We start from the raw sequence: 22763 nt of genomic DNA, 5'->3' as shown, positions 1-22763 counted from the left end.
TTAGGCAGAGTTTGAAGTAAGCTGGGGACACCCTCAGGAGGAATCAGATGCCCACTGATGATTTGGGCAGTTAGTCCGCCATTTTGCAGGGCACTGTTTAGTACCTGCAGCCACACAAGGCACGCGTGGTGCGAACGTGAGCAGGACAGACAGAACTCCTGCCCTCCCAGAGACCACAGGGAAAAGGAGGCAAGGGATGAGGGCCAGGGCCTAAGCTAGAGGAGGCCGCCTTGTCCTGGGGGCTCTAGTCCTCAGACGAAACCTTCACGGGGATTTCTTCCAGAACATATTGAACACCTGACAGAATGTTCATGCCCTTTTTAAAACATTTTATTTTTAAAAGTTTTTTTATTACTGACATCGTTGTAGAGCTTTTCCCAAATGTGTTCTTTTTTTCCATGACAGCGAATAGTGATTTTAGATGCTTACACGTGTTTACATGAGGATTTCATCTCTTCTGTACTAATGGCTAAAACATCATTATGAACTGCACTTGTTAACCAAACAGAGATATTCCATGAGACAACGACTCCTGATATGGAGGTGTCCTTGGGCTGGGGCCCGCTTATCCTGGCTCCCATCTCCTCCTCCGGACACACAGGTGCCTTCATTAGCGGAGGAAAGAAAGAAGTCTTTGTGATGATGTCATTCCCAGACCACCCTACCCAGACAATAAAACTGAATTTGAGAGAAGCCTGGTGAAACGAGAGCTCAGAAATCATAGAAGAGAGGGGCCCTCAAAGGCTAGGTGGCCTAATCCGCTGATGTGAGAAATGAGCGAAGAGGAAGAGGCCTAAGATTACCCAACCAGTCAGCAGGGGACTATTTTCACCAAGGTAAATATGGGGAAACTCATCGCATGGAAACTCCGGTATCATCACGTATTAAATATTATGCCAGGCAGGGGGGCTACGGGAAGGGGGCCCTCAGCAGGGCATGTAACATGCACACCCACAGATGGTCGCAGGACAACGTGGCCAGTGCCACAACAGAGCCACCGACAAGGGGGCATGGGACGACAGAGAAGGAAGCACCTCACTTCCTGGGGGAGCTGAGGAAGGCATCCAGCGGACGGGGATATCTGAACTGGGTTTTAATGACTGAATAGGAGTTTCTTGTATAGGAAAAGGAGGAAGGTCATTCCAGAAATATGGCATAGCACGTATAGAGGTTAACACATGTGAAAGACCGTGATGTGTTTTGGGAATAAAGAGTGGTTGGGTGTGGCTAAAATGGAGGCTTCCTGAAAGGGAAACAGAGGCAAGACCAGAAGAGGTGACTAAGGAGCAACTGAGAAGGTCCCGAATGCCATGTTAAGAAGTTTGCCCTGAGGGGGCATTATCTTTGTGTTAAAACAACAACAACAACAACAACAACAACAACAACAACAACAACAACAGTATATTGGCAAAAAGATGAAGGGTGGATTGAACAAAAAAGGACCAGAGACAGGGAGACTAGTGGGGTGGATATTGCAACATTTCAGGTGGAAAATAAAAATGGTAAAATTTTAAAAAAGAAAGAAAGAAAGAAAGAAAGAAAGAAAGAAAGAAAGAAAGAAAAAGGAAGGAAGGAAGGAAGGAAGGAAGGAAGAAAGAAAGAAAGAAAGAAAGAAAGAAAGAAAGAAAGAAAGAAAGAAAGAAAGAATCTCAAAGAAGAGAAGGAGCGCTTCTGGGGCCTGACCCGGGGCAGGGACGCAAGGCAGGACCCACAGGCCTCCGGGACAGGCGGCTGCGTGCGCGGACATGAGAGGGCGGAGGTGGGCAAACCACTGCCCACAGGCTGCGGCGGGCCTGCCATCTATTTCCATGCAGCCCCACCAGTAAGGATGGTTTTCACATTTTTAAAGGACTGAAAAAGAATGAGAGTATTTTGTGACACATGAAAATGACACGAAATTCAAATGTCAGGGTCCAGTTGGCCTGGAGCAGAACCACGCGTGTTCATTCACCTCCCGTCTACGGTAACAAGGGCAGCACCGAGGACAGGCTGGGGGGCCAGCAAAGTCTGCAATATTTACTATTCGCCCTTTAAGAAGAGGTTGCTGAGACAGAGGAAGACCACGGCCTCGGGCAACTGGGGGGATGGTGGAAGGAGAGAAGCAGAGTCCGGCAAGTGGCACAGAGTAGTAACGCCCTCGAGGGCGTGTGGAGTTGGAGGGACCCGTGACACACCCAGGAGGTGGTGGAGAGAGGTGTCTGCACTACGGGGGAGAGATCTGGATTTAAGGTATGGATTTGAGAAGCACCAATGGACAGATGGTCATTGAAGCCATGGGAGTGGGTGAGATAATCCACGGGAGAGGAAAAAAGAGCACCCCAAAACAGCAAAGCTGGGGACGTCGGAACCCCAGGAAATGCTGCTGAGGGGGTAAACAGGCACGAAAAACCCAAGAAGGAGTCTGAGAAAGACTAGTCAGGGACACAGGGAACAATTTCAGTGTGAATAAGGGGAGAAGATGTTTTGAGGAAAAGAGAGAACTGAAGAAGTGTCAGATGCCACCAAGAGCCCAAGTGGAATGAGGGTGGAAAAGGAGACCGTGGGTCCTGGGAGCCCTCAGCCAGCAAAGCTTGCACTGTGGGAATGGGCAGATGTGCTCCCCCTTTCCTCCATCCCACGGCCACTCCTACTCAGCCTCTCTCCATGCGTCCTTGATGTTCGAAAGCCTCGGGAGCAGGCCCTGGACCTCTCTACTTTCCAGCCCAGACACCCCCTGAGCTGGGCTCTCGGAACCAACTGTGAATTCAGCATGGCCGCTGTGAAGTCCAGCAGGCCCCACCCTCCTTCTCCCCAGGCCAGCTCTCCCAGCAGGCTACTCCAGCTCAGTGAAAGTCAGCTCTCTCTCTCCAGCTGTTCAAACCCAAATCCCTGGAGTCATCTCGAGTCTCCTCTCATCTTCCATCCAGCCTTTCAGTAAATCCTACCCACCACCTCTTCAAACTACACCCAGGATTCAGCGCCCACCCCTCCACTCCAGGCCACTGCCGCTCTCCCCCGCTTCCTAGCTCACGTCCCTGCTCCCGCCTCTGCCCCTGCGGTCACGCAGCAGCACACCAGAGCTATCCTGCTGAAACACAAGTGCAGGCGTCCTACTCCTCTACGCCAGCCCCCTGAAACCGTCTCATCTCACTCTGAGTAAAGGCTCCAGGCATACAATGGCCTCCAGCGCCCTACACAACCCGCACCTACCCTCCGTCTAATCCCCAAGACCTCATCACCTTCCACAACTGTGCTCCCTCTCTCCTCCAATCGCAGCGACCTCCGTGCTGGCCCTCCACGCATCAGGTCCACTCCTGCCTCAGGGCCTTTGCATTTGCCATTCCCTCTGCCTGCAATGCTCTTCTCCAAGACACTCACAGGGCTCTCTCCCTGTCCTCCCTCAGATCTTTCAGAAATACCCTTCTCGGGGAGGTCTTTTCGAGCCAGCCCATTTTACATGCCAACCATCTCTCAACCCTCAACACTCTGTGTTCCCTTGTCCTGCTTTAGTTTGATCTAAAGCACCTGTCGCTACGCTCACAATACACATGATCTACCAATTTATCTCGTGTATTATCTGTCTCCACTGCCAGACTGTAAGCTCCATGAGGGCAGAGATTTGTCTTTTTTTTTTCCTCCTGCCATATCCCAGCACAGTGCCTGGTATATGGCAGGCACTCAGTAAATGATTACTGAAAGAATGAGGCTAGTGGGTCAAGAAGTGACTAGGACATAAGCAAGGGAAAGCCATTAAGGCAACTCTTTCAAGGCCTGCGGTTGATTAGCTTAAGAAGAAACCGGTATCAGGAGATGGTCTTCAAATGGAAAGACTCAAACGTATTTACAGAATGTCAGGGGTAGAGCGGCATGAAAGAGACTGAGGCTACGAGAGCAAGGGTATCTGGCGATGCCAAATCTGGGAGGGAGCAGCAATGAATGGCCTCACAAACAAGGGGACAAGGGAGCTCTCTGGAAGGGACTAGGCAGGCGAGGAGCATGAAAGGAGGTGTCGATCTGGGGAAGCAAAGGGAAACTGAACAAGTTCACACCCAGTACTCAGTTTTCTGTCTCAAGGTGGTGAGGGTTTGAGGTGGCACTCTGGAAAATGAGAATGCATGCTGATTCGGGGAGAGGAGGGCTGCTCAGCAGGGCTGGGGGCTCCCCCCACTCCCGAAACCATAAATATGTTGCAGAGTTTGGGGATCTTCCCCAGTTACACTGGAAGCCAATGAGAGCCAAGTGGTAAGTCCTAGTATTATTTTAAATTATCAAGTTAAAGCCCTTATTGGATACTTTGGGCACCGGACAAAATGTAAAACTCTAAGGGATCATAAATAAATGGGTAAGTGATAGGAATAATCATTGCTATTGACCCAGCTTAGGGCACCTCCAGCTGGCAAACACAATTCAAGATGGAGTCCCTGGAAAGAGGGAGTCCTAAGGACAGATCCGGAGAAAGATGAAAGGTGACCCTTTGGCAAAGGACTCTGAAAGGCTTGTCTGAGGACCTACACAAGAGGGCTGCGTATAGCACAAAAGAGGGCTGGAACCACAAAAGAGAAGATCCACAGAGAAAAACAAAAGCCAATTTACAACTCCTGAAAATGGGCCCAAATATTCTAAAATACTGAAATGTGGGGCGCCTGGGTGGCTCAGTTGGGTAAGCGTCTGACTCCAGATTTCAGCTCTGGTCCCGATCTCAGTGCTGTGGAATCAAGCCCCCCCTGGGGCTCCTCAGCGCAAGTCTGCTCAAGATTCTCTCCCTTTGCCCCGCCCCCAACTTGCACATACACATGCTCCTCTCTCTCTCTCTCTCTCTCTCCCCCAAATGGATAAAATCTTTTTTAAAAATGCTGAAATAGGACATTATGTTAACAGGAGTATGTGATGTGCAAGGAGAGCTTCCTAATTCCCAAAGGGACCAAAGCAGGGTTACGAGCTTCCCAGCCACGAGCTACTAGGCTATCTGCAGAAACTGTAGAATCTTCCGCAGGCCAGAATGAAAAGGCTACTCCAAATTTTCAGGACTATGTCAAATTGAGCTATCAAAATTTTAATAGCTACCATTCATTATTCATACCATGCTATGCATATTACATACTTTATTCCCATTTTATAGATGAAGAAACAGAGGCTTCAAAAGATAAAGTTGTCCTAAGTCATAGCAATAAATAAGGGGCTGGACCAGAAATCAAAGCCAAAGGTGTCTGGTCCCAAAGACCATGCTTTTAACCTCTATTTTCTTTCTAAGGTTATTTTTTCTTATTGACAACACAGGAGTGATGACTACTTTTAATACATTCTTATGAGACTTACAAGTCATTCTATGATGTATGTAGTAGGTATTTGTAGGCAGATACATTTTTATATGAAATTTTTATAAGAAATTACTGACTACATATTCCAATATGTATTATGTCTTTCCAATCTCTGTCCTACAGTGGGACATAACAGGTGTCAAGTGAATGAATGGCAGTCCCTGGGCCCAGGAGAATGCAATGCTCAAGGTCACATCAGTGACCTTGAGGAATCATGTTCTAGAACATTAGGAGCGGGGCAGTAGGAGAAAGCAGTTTCCGCAAAGCACAGAGCTGTGAGTTTATGCAAGATCCAGAGCAAGATTGAGCCTTACTCTCACTGAAGTTATGGGTAGTGGGCCCTTGACAGGTAAAGCACTCATCACTGAGACCCCGCACACACTCAGTAAGACCAGGTTATTCCGTGCCAACCCAGCTGCCTTCTATGGGCTCGCAGAACTCCACTTACAACAGCAAGCAGTTGGGGCCAGGTGGTGGTGGGCCCCTTTAGAAGAAGCAAACTCACCATTTACAGCCCCTGGATTCGTTAGTAGGCTGAACGACAGAATCAGGGCTTCACAGTTCAGGATAGCAAGGATTAAAATAAGATTTTGCACCTGGTTTCAAAAACCCAAGTGAGTAAATCTGAGACAGGGAAGAGACTGGTTCAAGAGCCACAAACATGAACATGTTTCTGAGTAAGCTGGTAGCCACCTCAAGGAGAACGAACAGTGTCATGCAGCCGACAGAATAAGGACAAGCAGCCTTGGCTCAGTTCTAGAACCTAGTGTCTGGGCTCGAACAAAGGAGGGGGCAGCCCTATTCCAACCTGGGTGGGCCGGACTAGACCACGACACTACTATGTGGGCTTCTGGGCAGCTCACTTTGAAAGGGTCTGCTGGTTATTTTCATTGCCCCCACTCCCCACCATGATCCCTGCACTGCTCTGTGCCCTGAGGGAGCTGACCCCTACACATTGCACCGTCCGGGTTCCTTGCCAGGGTCACTTCCCCCTGGGTCCAGCCAATCGGAAGCACCCGCAAAAGATTCAAGGGCACTAAGAAGACACAGAGTGTCTCTTGTGCCAATGTCTTCCTGCTCCATCTCCACATTGCTGACAGTCGTTGTGTCTCTCTGCAGCTACAGTTACTGTCAGGCAGCGCCCCTTCCATGGTTCCAGCTCTCTGTGGGTTCCAGTTGGCTCCCCGTGTCCCTTCAGGTCTAGAGCGGTAACAGCTTCCACCTGTCTGTCATTAACCCCCACGTTCCTTATCATCCTTCCGGGCTTGCATACCCCTGCCCACACCTCTGAAAATAGTCCCTTCACTACAGTATTTCCAAAATCCCAATTGAGTTGACCTTGTGTTTCCTGCAGGGCTCCCAAACGAAACTGAAGGGGTAGGAAGCCAGCGGGCCATAAAATCATGCCTATGAGGACCCACTGTAAGAACAGAGGCTGTTTGTCCTGGTGAAGGGAAGCCTCCAGGAAAACAGGCTAATCCACTTGAAAAAAGTGAAGGGTGACCCTCAGCCTCCTTCTCTGGCTCCAGAGAGTCTCTATCTCTAGACAGAGACCAACTCTGTAGTTTTACAACAAACCTTCCTAAAGAGACGGCAAAGGTGGGCTGAGCGCACCGGGTAGGTCATGAGCTTCAGAAACTCCGAGTTGTTCAGTCTTAGCGAGTGAGCCCACACCAGGACTCCGGGAGGAAAAAGTCAGAAGGGTAATAAAGGGCTTTCCAAGCCAGGATTTCATGACTGGCTACCAGCTATACGCTACCCAGACGGTGGTTTACCAAAATAACCAAACCGGGGAAAACAGGTTTGGGGCCGTGTTTCGCTGCTTCTCACTCCAACACAGAAAACAAATTCGGTCCTTTGTGTTAAGTTTGGTAAGTCTCAGCGCGGCTCTTTCTTACACTTGAAGGTAACTAACTCAGCAACAGGGAACTTTCCACAGCAGCATCACAGCCTTCAGAAGGGTTATTCCCAAACCACAAGGCACTCTATGAAAAACTTGACCCAAGCAACTTCTATCTCCACGTCTATCACTAGAGCTTCCTCTGAACGGTCACTTCATTTTTCAAACCCAAACCCAAGATGTGGAATCTGCCAATGAGACAGTATTTTACACGCAAACTGTCCTGCAACAAAATAAGATCACTTCAGTTCACCCTGGTGGGGAAAAGAGAATGTTTTTTTACAAGAGCCCTCAACTCCTGAGTTCACAGAAGGGTCACAGCGCGATGCTAAGTGTGTCTAATCCAGGTTTTCCCCTTGAGCGCGAGTCTGTCATTTATTACAGGGCCCGACCCCAGGAAAGCCGCTCACTCATTCAACAAACATTAATAGCGCCCGACTGGGCCCTGGGGGCGGACACAGGATCCAGAGGCCAACACTGCCTCTGGGGTTCCGTGGGCCCAGGAAACGAGCTGAGCTCAAAGGCCAACGAAGGCAACGAGCGCGGCGCCCAGGAAAGTTTGCGCAGGAACTTGGGGAACGCCAGCCCGCGGACGCGGGCCTCCGGGAGAACGCCGCCTCCGCCTGGGGCCCGGCCGCCTCCCCGGCCCCGCGGCGCTCTCCCCCAGCCCAGCGCGGGCCTCGCCGGGTCACGGGCCGCCGCACCCGGGCGCCGCCGGGCCCGGCAAGCAGCTTCCCGCCCCCGGCCGCCCCGAGGTGGGCGGCGGCGACGACCCGCGGGCCGCGCTCGGCCCCGGCCCCGCGTCCCGGGCAGCGCGCGCACGCGCCGCCGCGCGCCCCCACCGCGTCGGACACCCGCGGCGCGCTCCCGCCCGGCCCTGGAGCCCCGGCCCTCCGCCCTCGCCCTCGGCCCCGGCCCTGCGGCGTGCCGGGCCGGGCCGCACTCACCCTCCTTGGCTTTCTTCCTCCGCGCCAGCGTGCCTCCGAGTTTCCCCAAGAAGGAGTCATCTTTCTTCCGGGACGGGGGCGACTTGGGAGTGGGGGACTTGGGGACAGAGGGCGACTTCTGCGGGGACGTGGCCATGGCGGCGGAGCGGGCAGCCGCGCGCGGGCCGGCCGGGACGCGGAGCTGGCGCTGGGCGGGTGCGGCGGGACTGAGGCTGCGGCTTTCCAAACGGAAGCGGAATTATTCCAAGCATTTGAGGCAGCTCACGCTCGCCTTTCCCTTCCCTCTCTCCCTCCCTCGCGCCGCCCTCCGCCCTGGAAGGAGCTGCGCGCTCGGGGCCCGCGCCGCTCGGGCCTGCGCCCGCGCCCCTTGGCTGCCCGGAGCAGGGAGGGTGCCCCAAATGTGCCCCCTTGCAGGACGTGCGGCCTTGTCTGTGTGTGCATGTGAGACCCTCCAGCCTGGAGGCCACGTTTTCCCCGGGCTCCACACCCAACACGGATCCTGGTACAAATCAGGGGTTCAGGCATTGCTGAAGCAAAGCGACCTGCTACTCTTGTCTCCCAGTGTCTTTGCCAGGGCTATTGGGTGAGGAGCTCGCTCTTTCCCTGGTTTTCTACCTGTACAGTTATTAGGCCATGTCTTGTGTCCAGAAAGAGCGTGAGTCGGCTCTGGGAAGAGAGAGTGAACCCCAATGTGTTCAGGCATATCCATGTTCCTCCTCTCCACCCCCATCCCAGGGTGAGAAGTTTGATGAAGTTCTGAGAGCAGGGCTGAGGCTGCTGCTGCTTACAAAACGGCGGTTTCTAGAAGCTCAATGGCTTGTACAAAGGAGGGTAACACAAATGGTGGAAACGTGAATGGGAAGGTAGGACCGTGGGCTCTTGTGAAACAACCCGGCACCCCAAATTTATCCTGGCTAAATGACAGCAACAGAATGGCAACCAAACTCCGGGGCGTGGCACCAACCCCAAGATTCAAGGACTCTTGCTAGAAATGATTAAAAGGCACGTTTTATCATGCTTGGCCCCCTGAAGTTTGGGGATCTCCGGCCATCTCTCCCCCTCACACAGCCCATTAGCAACTGTTTCCTCTAAGTAGCTACAGCTGGTTGACCCTGGGTGACCACCTGCCCCAAAGACAGCAAATGTTTGACTGGCGAGCAGCCAATCAGATGATCTCAATCAGTCGTAACTAAGCTAGAGACGGTTGTCAGAAGTCGGGCACTCAGGGCTGGTCATGAAGACTCCGTTACTGGAGTGTTCGTTTTTAGCTGCATGCAGGGGGATCAGCAGAGAGACAGACCCAGGGAGCAAGGAAGTGGGTTCAAGAAGCCAGGTGGTCTGACTAAAGAAAAACCACGGGGGAGTAGCTGCTGGGATCTGGAATCTCTTCCCAGTGCCCCCTGCAGTTCCCCCAGAGGGCCAGCCCGTGCTTCCTTCCTAGGACATGTTCCTAAAGCTTGAAATCACACATCCGCCTTCACTCCGGCTAATCAGCAAACTGACAAGCAGTAGTTCCCGAGAACAAAAATTTAACACACAAGACCGCCAATAGATTCTCAGAGAAGTATGTGTTCATTTTATCTTTGTGTAAGAGTCACAATTCTTTTTTTTCAATTATACTTTTTTTTTTAAATTATACTTCAGCTGATGCCTCTTAGCTCACAGAAAGCAGAGAGGTCACGATGACGGCTAAAATTTTCACCCAGGAGCAAGGAAAGATTATGACACTTTCCCAAAGCCAACCACCACCTTGATAAATCTTAAGGAGATATGGAAGCCAAAATAGATTTTGGTCTCCATCACTAGTAATTCTTGTTCAGGATATTGGGTGCATACAAATATCTCCAACATCTGAGCTCCAGCTCTGGGAACTCCTGTCAGGGAATCAGGAGACACACAGCTCAATAGCTGCGTGACCGTGGGCAACTCCACTCACTTATCTGGGTCTCCACCTCGTCATCTACAAAATGAAGTGGGGGAACAGAATGGTGGTTCTCTAACCCGATCGTGCATCGCCGTTCCTTAGGGAGTTGGTAATTAACATTCACAGGCCCCATCTCTAGAAGTTCTAATTCAGTACATCTGAGGCGAAACCGAGGAATAGGTGTTCTTCAACAGGGATTACATCAGGTGATGTGGTGGGGCTGATCTACCACTGATATTTGGCCACTGGAGCCACTCCCAGCTCCTACATCCTGCGGTTCTCTTTTCTTCACCTGTTACTGGTATCTGTAGGCAAGGCTTAGGTCCTAAATATGACACGATCAAAACTACACATGGAGATGGGCGCCTGGGTGGCTCAGTCGTTAAGCGTCTGCCTTCGGCTCAGGGCGTGATCCCGGGTCCTGGGATCGAGCCCCGCATCGGGCTCCCTGCTCCGCTGAGAGCCTGCTTCTTCCTCTCCCACTCCCCCTGCTTGTGTTCCCTCTCTCACTGGCTGTCTCTCTCTCTGTCGAATAAATAAATAACTAAAATCTTTAAAAAACAAAAAACTACCCATGGAGATCTCTTTCATCTTGCTCATGTGTGTTTTTTCCACTTACAGCCCTCTTTGGTAATGTTTATGCGACTAAAGTTTGAAAGCACCTGAGCAAGACTAAAAAAGAGGAACAAAGTCTTGGTTGTTGAAAGCTGGCTCTCAGAAAATACCAGCAAAATCAGCTGTGGAGCTGACAAAGCTTGAATTCATTGTGCACCGTGGTAAGGAGAGCCCTGCCTTGGCCGCGTCTGAGTAGTATCTCGGCCGGGGTGGGGGAGGGGGGAGCAAATTGGGGATATTTATAAGGTTTTGGAATCTGGTTTAAGGCAGGTCTTTCAATGAGGGGGTGCTTGTTTAATTTTGGCTCAGATCATACTCATTGAGGATTCGTAGGTAAAAGGCAAACCTTTTAAAGAGTCTTGGAGAGTGAATAATGCTTTTGATGCTATTGAAAAGTTTAAAGGTTTTACATTCATTTCAGTAAGGTTTTGGGAGAAGTTCTTGAAAATCACAAAGTTATTTGTTCTTTAAGATTTTATTTGTTTGAGAGAGAGAGCGAGAGCGTGTGAGCAAGCTTGAGCTGGGGTGGGAGGACAGAGGGAGAAGTGGACTCCCTACTGAGCAAGGAGCCCAACATGGAACTCGACATGGGGCTGGATCCCAGGACCCTGAGATCATGATCTGAACCAAAGGCAGACGCTTAGCTGACTGAACCAGCCAGGTGCCCGCAAATAAAGTTATTTGTAAGTCTTACCTTTTCAGTGAAGGAAATTTTTGGAATAGTTATGCTGATAAAGACAGTGAAATGGTGAAGTCCCGTTGATGTAACAGTACTTGTGTGGGTGTGGCTGGGTCTACATATTTTGCAGATGTCTTCTCTACAAACCTTCCTTCCGCTAATTATCAATCGCTCTTGAAAGAGAGATTCACATTGGGGAATGAGCAGTGAATTATAAATCAGTCCCCCTCGAAGTGTAGTCTGAAGACCAGTATTGATCTGCAAACTGTGATTGGTCCTCAATGATATAAATACAGAAATTAAGAGTGTTTAGAAACTTTTATAGGAATTTAGCAATGCAATTTTATATTTGTTTGATACAAGAAAAATTGGAAGCTTATATTTGGAATATCTTTTCATTTTATCTTTCTGGTAATTCTTTTTTAATTGTATTTTCCAAAAATATTGGTCTGGGATGGATTGGTCCTTCACCATAGATTATTTGGAAAGCCCTGTTCCAAACTGCTCTAGTCTGCTTACAGAGTTCAGACACTGCATTTTGATATTATGTGTTCATAGTCCATATAGATATGTTCAGAAGATTAAATGAGTTAATATATGGGAAAGCATCTTACACAGGGTTTGGCACTGAAATAGACTGAATCTAAATCCTGCTTAATCACGCTGCTCTTTGATAAGATGCATAGAAGAGCCTGCGCCAGCCCCCTCACTGTAAATCGGTGTCTATAATCACGGCCCCACTGGTGAGCCGCCCTTCTCATGATGGCCATTGGTCTCATCTTACCCAAGGGTTAATGATAAGGACAGCTCCTAAGTGAAATGTGTGTTGCTGGGAGACGCTGCTGAATCTCTAGGTCTGTCTCTCCTTGAAATCTAGACCTAGACATACCACCCTGGGAGAGAGCGAACCCAGGTTCCAGTCCTGGCTCAGTGGCTGGGTGACCCTGGACGAATGACTGCCCCTTCTGTGCTTCCATTTCCGTCATCAGGAAAGTGAGGGCAGTACCTGTTAAAGCTGAACGTCACACACACCTGATGACCCACAATTTCAATCTAGGTTATACCTTAGAAGAATGAGGACATTTGTGCCCTCCGATACATCTTCTAGAAAGTTCATGGCAGCACCATTCAAATGTCTATTAAGATTTGAGTCCATTAAAAAATTGGGATAGTCTGGGGCGCCTGGGTGGCACAGTGGTTAAGCCTCTGCCTTCGGCTCAGGGTGTGATCCCGGCGTTATGGGATCGAGCCCCACATCGGGCTCCTCCGCTATGAGCCTGCTTCTTCCTCTCCCACTCCCCCTGCTTGTGTTCCCTCTCTCGCTGGCTGTCTCTATCTCTGTCGAATAAATAAATAAAATCTTTTTAAAAAATTGTGATAGTCACACATTGGAACATTATACATCAAGGAGAATGAACAATTTGCAACCACAAGGAGCAACAGAAATGTAGCTCACAATATTGAGTGAAAAAAAAATCAGATGCAAAAAGAGCATATACTCTACCATTCTATTCGTATAAAGTTCAAAAACAGGCAAAACTAATCTCTGATGTTAGAAGTCAGGATAATGATGAGCCTTGGGAGGGTTAGTGACTAGAACGGGGCAGGGTTGGTGGGAAGGCGTGAAGGGAGGCTACGGATGGGTAGTGTTTTTTTGATCTGGGTGCTGGTTACGTGGGTGTATTCACTTTGGAAATTCACAGAGCGGGCCCTTAATTTCAACAATTCTCTGTACGTATACGGTTCTTCAATATACAATGACGTCATGGTACCACGTGCCCTTTAGGGTCCCTTTTATTTCCATGGTCTCCTTCTCCAGCTCCCTGGGTGGCCCACATCACTCAAAATTCCACTGGTCTCAAACTAGGTCACTTCTGTCCCCAGACCTTCCCTTAGGAGATCATTTTTCTAGCGGAACACGTGCTGCTCTCGGCCACCGAGCAATGTTCCCACCCTGGTCCTCTCATCTTCCCCCAACCGTTCCCACGGGGAGGGGGGTTGTCATTTACAAGGCGGGAGCAGGTAGTGGTGAAGGTTTGGGCTTCGAATCGCCATTCTCCAGTCAAGTATCTGTGCAACCTTGTGCAGGTGACCTAAATTTCTGTGTCTCAGGTTTCTCGCCATAATGAGAACAAACGAGCACTTGCCTCATAAGGTTGTTGGGGGGATCAAGAGAGTGTAAATAAACTACTTTGCTCAGTGCCTAGCAGATAACGAGTCTCAGCTCAATAGAGTGTTGATTATTACATTTCATTGGAGACTCATAAATGATATCGTTACCTCCATTTTACAGGTGAGTAACTTGAAACTCGGAGAGTTTAAATAACTTGCTTTAGCTCACATAGCCGATAACTGAGAGACTAATACGATAGCCCTTAGAATCTGTTCTCCCAAATATCTGTAGAACCCACCATTTTCAGCTAGGCTATGGTTCCTCAGAATAAAGACTTTATTTTCCAGCTAGGTGCAGTCACATGACTAAACTTTGACCAATGGGATGTGACCAAAAGTGTTATGTGACAGCTTCCAAGAATCCTAACACATAGATGGGAAAGCGGTATTCAGTTTCTCATGTCATCAGACTACATAACACAGGCCAAACCTCCCACTGAGAACACCTGGAAAAGCTGGACACTGAGTGTAAAGTAAATCTTCTTGAGAGTATTGGAAAGCTAATAAAGCTTACCGGGCCACAGTCTCAGAGAAGAAGTGATGCCCGAGAGGTGAGCCCATCACCCGGGACTTCTTTTCCCCAATTTTAAAAGAAACAGCTGAGAAGCTGGGAGGTTGAGCAGGGCAATTGCCAAGCTCACAAGGATAAATAGACAAATGTTCAGGGGCTACCAAACCAGGGACCCCCAAGAAATTCCCCGTTTGCTTTAGTCTGGGACTCTAAAAGACTGCCCTTTGGTAGACAAAGAGAAAATAAAGGCATTTAAATTAAAAAGCACAACTGAGAAAAATTGTTAATAGCAGACCCAAACCGAAGTAAAGTGTTATGACGTAAAGAAAATCATTGCAGATGGAAGCTTGGTGACACACGGAGGAGGAAGCACAAAGAAGATGGTAAATGCAAAAGGATATTAACTAAATAAAATAATCATCATGTCTTACAGGGTGTGAAAATATAGACATCAAATTAAAATACGCAAAAGCGAAATCATTTCAATTGGGAAATGGGTAAATGGAGTTAGAGTTCCAAAGTCCAGGCACTGTCTGGGAAGAAGTCAAGGTAAGAATTTATATTGGACTTTGATAAATCAAGCAATCGTGTTGTAGCCTGTAGGGTAAGCGTTAAAGAATAGTAAAAGAGTAACTATGACTAGTAAGATAATGGAGAGAAAAATTGGAGTCTGTGTGCTCCATTCAGACAGATTTCATAACTTGTATTGTGATCTGTATCTGTCATAGGTAAGCAACTTGTCTTTTGCATTCTGTTTTCTTTTCCTTTTGCTGTGTTACTTTTGTTGTTGTATAGATTAAAAGCCCAGGATATAGAGGTAAAACAATCATCTCCAATTAAGCTAAAGAGGAAGAGGTCTTCACTGGGGAAAGTTTTACATTTCCCAAATGTGAATACCCTCTGTTATGGGTTGAGTTGTGTTCCCTAAAAATATATTGAAATCCTAACCCCAGAACCTCAAACTGTGACCTTATTTGGCAATAGAGTCATTGCCGATGTTCTTAGTTATGTTAAAATAGGATGTCAGGTGAACTGGATGAGGACGGGCTCCCAACCCAGTAAAACCAACGTCCTTGAGAGAGGAAAGTTTGAGTACAAACATGCATGAAGAAAGGTGACGTGAAGACACAGGAGACAGCCAGCCGCTGGAATTATGCGGCTATAAGCCAAGGGATGCTTGGGGAGGCTTAGGAGGAAGCATTGCAGGGAACACCCCTTCATTTTGGACTTCTAGCCTCGAGAATACGTTTCTGTCGTGCTAAGCCATCCAGCCTGTGGTCCTTTGCTGTGGCTGCCTGTAAAAATAATATACTATCTAAGGGACAAACTAGGAGGCCCCTGCAGATCACAAAGAGGGTTCTATGAAGGGTCTGGAGCGAAACAATAATCAGAGATTGCCTGACCACATCAAAGCGGTGGGGGCTGGGTGGGGTGGCGGTGCGGGTTGCTGGTGGTGAGGAGAAGCCAGCCAGAGCCTCCTGGGGATGTCTTTGATCACTGAAAGCAAAGTGGGCTCTCCTGATGAAAAGAATGTGTGAGAGATAAAATGGCTCTGGAGTGGGACTCTTAAGTGAGAACTCTTGAGTGTTCCTCTTGGGAACTCTGGGGTATTAGCAGTGGCCTCTGAAGGCCGGGCTGCCAGCGAGCACGTCTGAGGCAGCCAGATGGCAGGATGGGGGTGGGGGAGTGAGGAAAGGCATCGGGGCAGGGAAAGTTGAAAGACCTTAGCCTTGGTTTGTGACCTGGGGGACTGGGTGGGTGTTGTCGAGGATCACACAGGACGATGCCATTCAAATGGTCTCTGATCCAGCCATGGCGGGACATGTCCCAAGATCTCTGAGACAGGCGACCGCTTACCTAGCCTTTAAGAGTCCAGTAGTGAACTGTAGACATTAGAGATGGAGTCCTCACCTGAGCACGGTAGCGGAGTGCCGACTGCATGTGCAGATGGAGCTCTAAAATCAGTGGCTCCTACTTGAGTGGTCTAACAGAGGTTTGGAGAACACTCCAGAACAGCAGCAGGGACAGCTTTTAAGGAGAGAAAGGAGCAGGGGTCAGACACTTCAGACCCAGCTAGGCAAGGATACCTGGGGTCCCAGTGATTCTGTTTGTGTGTGGTCCACGTCACGGGCCACGATATTGCTCCCACGGTCTCCCCTACCCTTTCCCAGGCAGGTGCGATTGGAGGAGCAAGGTTACGGTTGTCATGGTAATCCACCTTCCTCCCACACCTGCCTCCTGCCTCCGGTGGGCTGGAGGAACAAGTCTCCACTTCCGTCTGTGCTAGGGAAGCTATTGAGGCTACTTACACTTTAGATGTTTCCTTGTAGGGAGGAAGGTGAGAGATGTCACCTCTAACCATGAACGGGAAGCCAGGCACCACGGCCAGGTGGCGTCTTCAGGGTGTACTTGAGAAACCATTGGCCAAAGAGGTCAGCAGAGGCCAGCGCAGAGACCCAGAGTCCCAAAAGGGAGGTGACAATGCTGTGGGAAGTGTGGTCCCTGGCCTCGCTTACAGCTTCTGCCTCCTCTCCTGGGACCTGCCCCCATTCTTCCCCGTTCTGCTGAGATTTGAGATGTCATTTTCTGTTTCTGCTGTGGGGATTAGAAAAGTTCAAGATTCACCACGGCCATTCCAATGACAAAGTCATATTCTGGCCATTCCCATTTTAAAATTGGATCCTAGCCACAGCAGACGGACTCTTAAAGGAACCTGGGCGGGAGGGAGGAACAGAGGGTCAGCCCCATTACACAGATGAAGACATCCAGGCGTAATCGAGGCATGCTGTGAGCAACGGCAGAACAGGAGCTGGAGCCTTGAAATGCTGACTCTTAGCTTGGGTTACCACGTTCGCAGCAATCATCCTTGTTGGGTTTTTCTTGAGCTACTGATTTGTTTTCGAGTCACACACTTACGGTGTTGGGACTACCACACATAAACACGCAGGCGTTTCTCCCAAATTCGTATGGCAACACCTTCGATTATTCTGGGGATGGGAAACGAACTAAATTCAGATGTAGTCGGTGCTAAACACAGATGCTGCCCCAATAGCGGGTTATTTGGTTCCATTTCACACAGAACCACGAGTGCTGTTTTCTGGTGACTCCTGCCCTGCCCCCCCCCCCCCCCCCGCCTCTGCATGATCTGAGGGCCCGCAAAAGCAGCTGGTCCCCAAGACACTCCCTCTGTCCTCGCCTTCTCCCATCCCTTCAGCCCTGTGTTCTTGCTTCCCTACCCTCGGGACCTGGGATTTGATGACGCCGTGCCACGCGTCTGTATTTGGGACCAAAATGTGCCCTGGAGATCCATGGCAGTGTGTCAGGGCCACTTGGTCACCCGAGATAACCAAGATGCCTCTTCCTAGAGTATCATGTTTATTGGAATATTTTTGTGAGGGGTGGTGGAGGTTAGGTAACTGACCTGTTCTAGAAGATTGTCCCCATGTTAGAGTATAGCTAGATGCAAGCTGGAAGGAAACACAAAGCACTTCTAAGGGGCAGCTTTGGCTTCCATGCCCAGATTTCCCCTGAGCAGGGCTGGGCACTGAGGTGCCGGGGAATGGTGACGATGGGAACCGATCTAGGAAAGGAAGGGAAGGAGCAGGTTGAACAGAAGGTGCAGGTCTGGGTGGGGACACAGGGTAAGGCTGTATAGCCTGGTGGTCAGAGACCCAGGTTCTGGAGGCCGAGATCTAGCTCGAGCCCCAGTTCCACTGCTTCGTACCTGGACTACCAGGTAAGCTGAGCCCCTGTGTCTTAGTCTTATCTCCAGAATAGGCTCTGAAGGATTTCACTTTCAGAATTAAACGCAATAATGCACTTAAAACAGAGCTTATTACAGCACCTGGCAGGTGAGGTGAGCTGAATTCACAGTACCCAGCACCATGGTCAGGGCTTTCATTTTTCTGGAAACAAGCTGGGAGAGGGAGTGAGCATGACACTACCACACATGCCCGGAAAGCTGAGGGCTGGTGAGTTGCAGCAAACGGGCCAGCTAAAGGCTGAGAGCCTGTGGCTCTGAGAGCCAGAGGAGGGCACATGAGCCCCACCACGAGCATAGAAACACTTGCAAAGTGCCACCAAAAGTGGCTGGCCTTAGCTGCTGCTTTCCCTGCTGCCACAATGTTAGCACTTGCAAAACAGGAGCTCTTATCTGCAGTTATGTTTACTTTTCGTTAATATTCAATGGAAGAAAAATGGATCATTGCAAATACTCCAACAGCAGAAAAAGCTTTCCAACAATGGGGAAACTCAGTGTGAAATGCTGGGGACTGGCGACTTGGTTAACCTGATGTAGCAATTCTGGTGGATCCGTGCTGCACATTGCATGAAAATTCGCATGCATTGGGATTAAGAACAGAAACCAATAAATAAACTCGGTCTTGAAAGTGCCCACTGAAGAAAGAGGCCAGTTCAGGTGCATGTTGGGAGCATTCCTGCTGAGTGAATGTAATACAAAATCAGAGCAGGCCAGATAATAAGGTAAGACGAACAAGGAGGTGGAACCAGGATTGGCTCCATCTCTCCCCCTCCCCAGCTCTGAGGGTCACTTTCTTTGTTGGAAGAACAGACCCGAGGCGAGACTTCACTCCTCTTCCCAATCCAGTCCAATTTGCTGGTCAGGTAAGTCCTTCCAGGTGCCCCCAGTGGGAATCAAGCATTTAACTGTGAATTCACGGACTCCCACTCAAAATCAAAACTTTGGCCCGTTCCTCTCACGGCAAAGAAAGAAATGGAAAGGAGGCTGCTCTCGGAAGTGCCAGACGAAGCCCACAGGAGAACGTTTTGATTCTTTTAACAGAAAACCATTTATTTTTGGTTCATTTATTTATAGCAGTACACATGTAACGCATTTCAGTCCACATGAATAGTTCCCAATGGTCGGAGCAAATTAATCTTTTACAAGCTACTCAGCAGTGAGGTTAGAAGATAAACAGTAGGTGAGACAGTGTGCACTCCCCTGTACGTGAACCTTCCTATTACAATAAACTACATTCGAGCTCACCATATCCAATGACTGCCACTCTCTCTGTTCATGCGGCAGCCCCAGCTGCCCCCTACCACCTCTGCCCTGCTGAGGTAGTTCTCTGATCAGCCACCTGGGTGGGACTTGCTGCCATTTTCAGTTTGGAAGGAAAAGCCCGTAAATCTGCTTCCTGGGAAGACAGACATTGCTGAATTGTCATTTGCCTCCAGAACACAGAAAACATCAATTTCATTGCAGCTCATCAGAGTTGGAAACACCTGCCACTTCCTTTCTCGGTTGCAATTAACATGCTGCATGGCAGCATTGATTGATTCCAAGCAGCCTAACACTGCCAAAGTCAAGGTTTAAATGAAACGGTACAACCTGATATTATTTTTCACAGTTTTAGAAACGAACTTATTTTTGTGGTCAAAGAAGTGCTGTAATTGTTGGGGGCAAAAGTCCTTATGCTGGAGATAAATGTGAGTAGAATAGGCTTACACTCAGAATAAAAACGGTTCTTTATCTTTGTATTTATTTGGGAGTGGTACTTGTTTATCTTTGCATTTATTTGTGGGTGGAGTGGAGGACTAATACTCTTCCCTCATGCTAGCACCTGTTTGGGGCTACAGGACCCCAAACGCAATCAGAGAATGTTTGGTAAACAAATAGATAACAGATGAACGGTTTGGGAGGGCAAGCTTAAGAACTGTCTTCCCGGTCTATCTTACATAAAATCCTTAACTTGCAACTATCATGAGCCCTTGAGTTTAACTGCCAGCCTGCCTCTAAAATATGACCTTTGTCTGGGGCTTTATGTGTCATCCAGAGTCCTACATTGCCCAGCTTTGATCATGAGTGTCCTTCTATGGGACAGAAGAAGCTGTTTTCATCATAACCCTACTCATATTGCATAAAAAAATCATCTTTAAAATGCACAATATTTTACATTTTGAGGGTCTTAGAAACATTCTTTATTTGTGACTAAGGAATGGAACTATTCAAAATAATTCAACGGCCACATTACTTGTGTCCTTTTGGAAGTGTTCACTGAAATGGTTTCATGTGCTGTTAAGCTGAAAGCCAGTGTAAGTAGAAGGCTGTTACATATGAGGTTTATGTTTCAACTTGGCCAGATGAGACTCAGCCTTAACCTCCAGAACATAGTCTTTGGAAGAGAAAGCGAACGAATTGCTTCTCTCGTCTATTAACAGGATACTAGGGCCAAGAAACACCTTCTTTCTTGACCCTCGTGGGAGAATCTTTCTTTTAGAGGAAAATAGAACAAATTAAAATAAGTGGCAATTCTTTTGTATCGTAACGACCCAGACACTACACCTGTGACCATCCTCTGTTAAATGCACACCGCCACCAAATAGCGCACTTTCATGTAACTGACAAAAGACTGGGTTCCGGTATTTCTAAACGTTCTAGAATAAAAACTGAAGTTCTATATCTTTTTTCTTTAAATGAATTAAAATTCCTGAGTATCCGTAGTCTCACCTTTAAATACCTAATGACTGAAAATATTATTTTAACTATCTCCATAAATCTTTAATACTATACAACTCACTGCCCCAAACATCTGGGTTATTTGTATGTCAAATAGCTTATATAACAATATCTTAGTGCCAGTAGCATAACGCAGGAAAGCCAGAAGTAGGAGGAAATCAGATTAGCAATTTCCACCAAATATATAAATAAATAAGAATAAATAGCCATAAACAGCACGGTTTTGATAGATACCTGCACATATTCCCTCATTGACGAATTCATGCTCTAGAAGATTCTTTTTTTAAAAAAAAAGGAAAAAGGAAGAAGGAAGGAAAGAAGAGAGGAAAAGAAGACTGCAACCTTCACAATTTGGTATGCCACGGAAAGGCTGCATTTCACACCGCCCAAAATGGTGGCGGGCTTGGGAAATCCAGTTACATTTCTGATTTCTGGCTCGTCCGCTGGCCAGACTGGCGTGTGCGGACAGCATCTCAGACAGCAGTGGTTCACGGTCAACTTATATTGAGGAGAGTCAGGTCTCCGGTCAGAGCCAACTGTTGCAAAGCACCTTCTGTTCAGTGACACATTTACGCACTTGCAGAAATGAGAGAGGCCAGACATATAACAAAGAGTTCCTCAGTCCGTCTCTTGTCAGCGAAAGACTGAATCTTCAAAGAATCCCACTGAGGGAAAACAATCCAATTCTTTCTGACAACAGATCACTATGTAAAACCGATCAGTTTTCTTTGGTACCCGTAGGACCCATCGGAACAGCCCAGGAATCCCCTGTAAGCACACAAAACTCCATCCCCTGGCTTTCTTTTCATACTGAAAATGTCACTTAAAAAATCCATGACCCAGTTTGGGATTTGCCCCCTGCATTTGGTAAATGGGGTCATGGCACTCAGCTCCCCTGTGAAATCAGAAGTGGTTCTGTTCTTGTCCGGTGGCGTTCCTGGGGAATCCCTGGAGAGAGTGTGGGAGATGCTTCTCTTTGGACCTGAGAAGACAGCCTTTGGGAAGCATCCTCATCTTGGATCACTAGTGGGTGTGTTTTCAGTAGCAGTCCCAGCCTCACTGATACTTTATCAACAAATGCGTTTCCCTTTTTGCCATCACCAACAGTTATACATAAAAGCACTGGAAAACGATTCCTTTTCTAGAATTGCTTTTCATTATGTTACAGGGGCAAAGTTTTATTTCCTTTTTCCTTTCCTTTTTTTGTTTTTTAAATAAAATTAAGGCTCAAATGTTGTATTAAGCTCTCATTGCTTACGTATATTATATTAAGGCTTATAAATACAACTGGTAAATTAAATTCACCCTGGATTGAATTAACACCTGCTATATGAGTTATTTGCTTTATGTAATCAGTAATCTCAAGGTTTCTCCTTTTTCTCTGGAAACACAATTTAAATATTAACCTAATCTTTAAACTGCGGCTGCTTCTTTCTGACATTTGGAAACCAGTCATCCATGCAAAAAAAGGCAAATATGGATATATTAATGAAAAGGCAGCTTCTTAAAAATCTGAAGATGTGTAACTCAATGAATTGGGAAGATAAATGATAAAGGCAGCAGGAAAGTCGATCCCGGTGTCACTTTCTCAGGAAAACAATGCTGGTCATCTGCCAAGGTCACTCCAATGTGAGACCTGCCAATATGCCGATCTCAGAACAGACTTTGTACTTTCTTCATTATAATCTCGGGAAGGGTCTTGGGCAGCTGTACTCCGTATGACAGAATTTTAATGTTTAAGAAAAGATAGCAATAGGGTATCACTTTAGTTCCAGGCATGGCAGATCCCGCCAGAGGAACCGTGAGTGTGTGGGGTGTGCCTGGCCCCATTCGCCCTCAGCCAGCATCCAGGGGGAGCGCCTTGGGCCTGCTCACGTCCTGCTCAGCTGACAGCCCCGGGAGAAGATGAAGCTTTCAAAGTGCTGGTCTTCAGCCTTTTCTTTTATGCGCTGTTCCTCTAAGGAGTCCACGAGTCTGTCCCTTTGGTCAATCACCTGCATCATCTCGCTGAATATTTCTCGCTCCTCATTCAGATCATTCTCATCTTTCTGGCTCTCTAAAAAACAAAAAAGGAAAAGCATGGGACCTCAGGTAACATTTGACGCAGGGATAGAGCTCTTGGCGTGGGCATTCTTGATTGTTTTGCCCTTGTTCTGCCTTTTAATTTCCACGGAGCAAACAAGGAAATGAATTTAACACCAGGGAACTGTTCTCGAAGCCACAGATTAGCAAGGAGGGTG

At 48.1% G+C, this 22763-nt stretch overlaps 2 protein-coding genes across 5 annotated transcripts in view; both read right to left on the bottom strand.

The window, feature by feature from the left end:
* PARVA (parvin alpha) overlaps positions 1-8492 on the bottom strand; it is a 162660-nt gene extending 154168 nt beyond the window's left edge. For 2 of the 4 annotated variants that reach the window (XM_057317620.1, XM_057317621.1), the window contains exon 1: positions 8145-8384. In XM_057317620.1, coding sequence (XP_057173603.1) covers positions 8145-8280 — 136 coding nt within the window. In that variant the 5' untranslated portion in view covers positions 8281-8384. Of the gene's footprint in view, positions 1-8144 lie in introns of all 4 variants that reach the window. The other 2 variants (XM_057317622.1, XM_026486801.4) reach the window with 2 other exon arrangements.
* Positions 8493-18828: 10336 nt separating this feature from the next.
* Positions 18829-22763, bottom strand: part of LOC125280902 (F-actin-monooxygenase MICAL2-like) — a 53437-nt gene continuing 49502 nt past the window's right edge. Inside the window, exon 9 of the mRNA XM_048214053.2 lies at positions 18829-22579. Within this exon, the coding sequence (XP_048070010.1) occupies positions 22395-22579 (185 nt within the window). The 3' untranslated portion in view covers positions 18829-22394. The remainder of the gene's footprint in view (positions 22580-22763) is intronic.

The sequence above is a fragment of the Ursus arctos genome, unplaced genomic scaffold, assembly GCF_023065955.2.
Source record: "Ursus arctos isolate Adak ecotype North America unplaced genomic scaffold, UrsArc2.0 scaffold_23, whole genome shotgun sequence".
Lineage (NCBI taxonomy): Eukaryota > Metazoa > Chordata > Mammalia > Carnivora > Ursidae > Ursus > Ursus arctos.
Note: the sequence above shows the minus strand (reverse complement) of the source record. Positions and strands in the feature narration are given on the sequence as shown.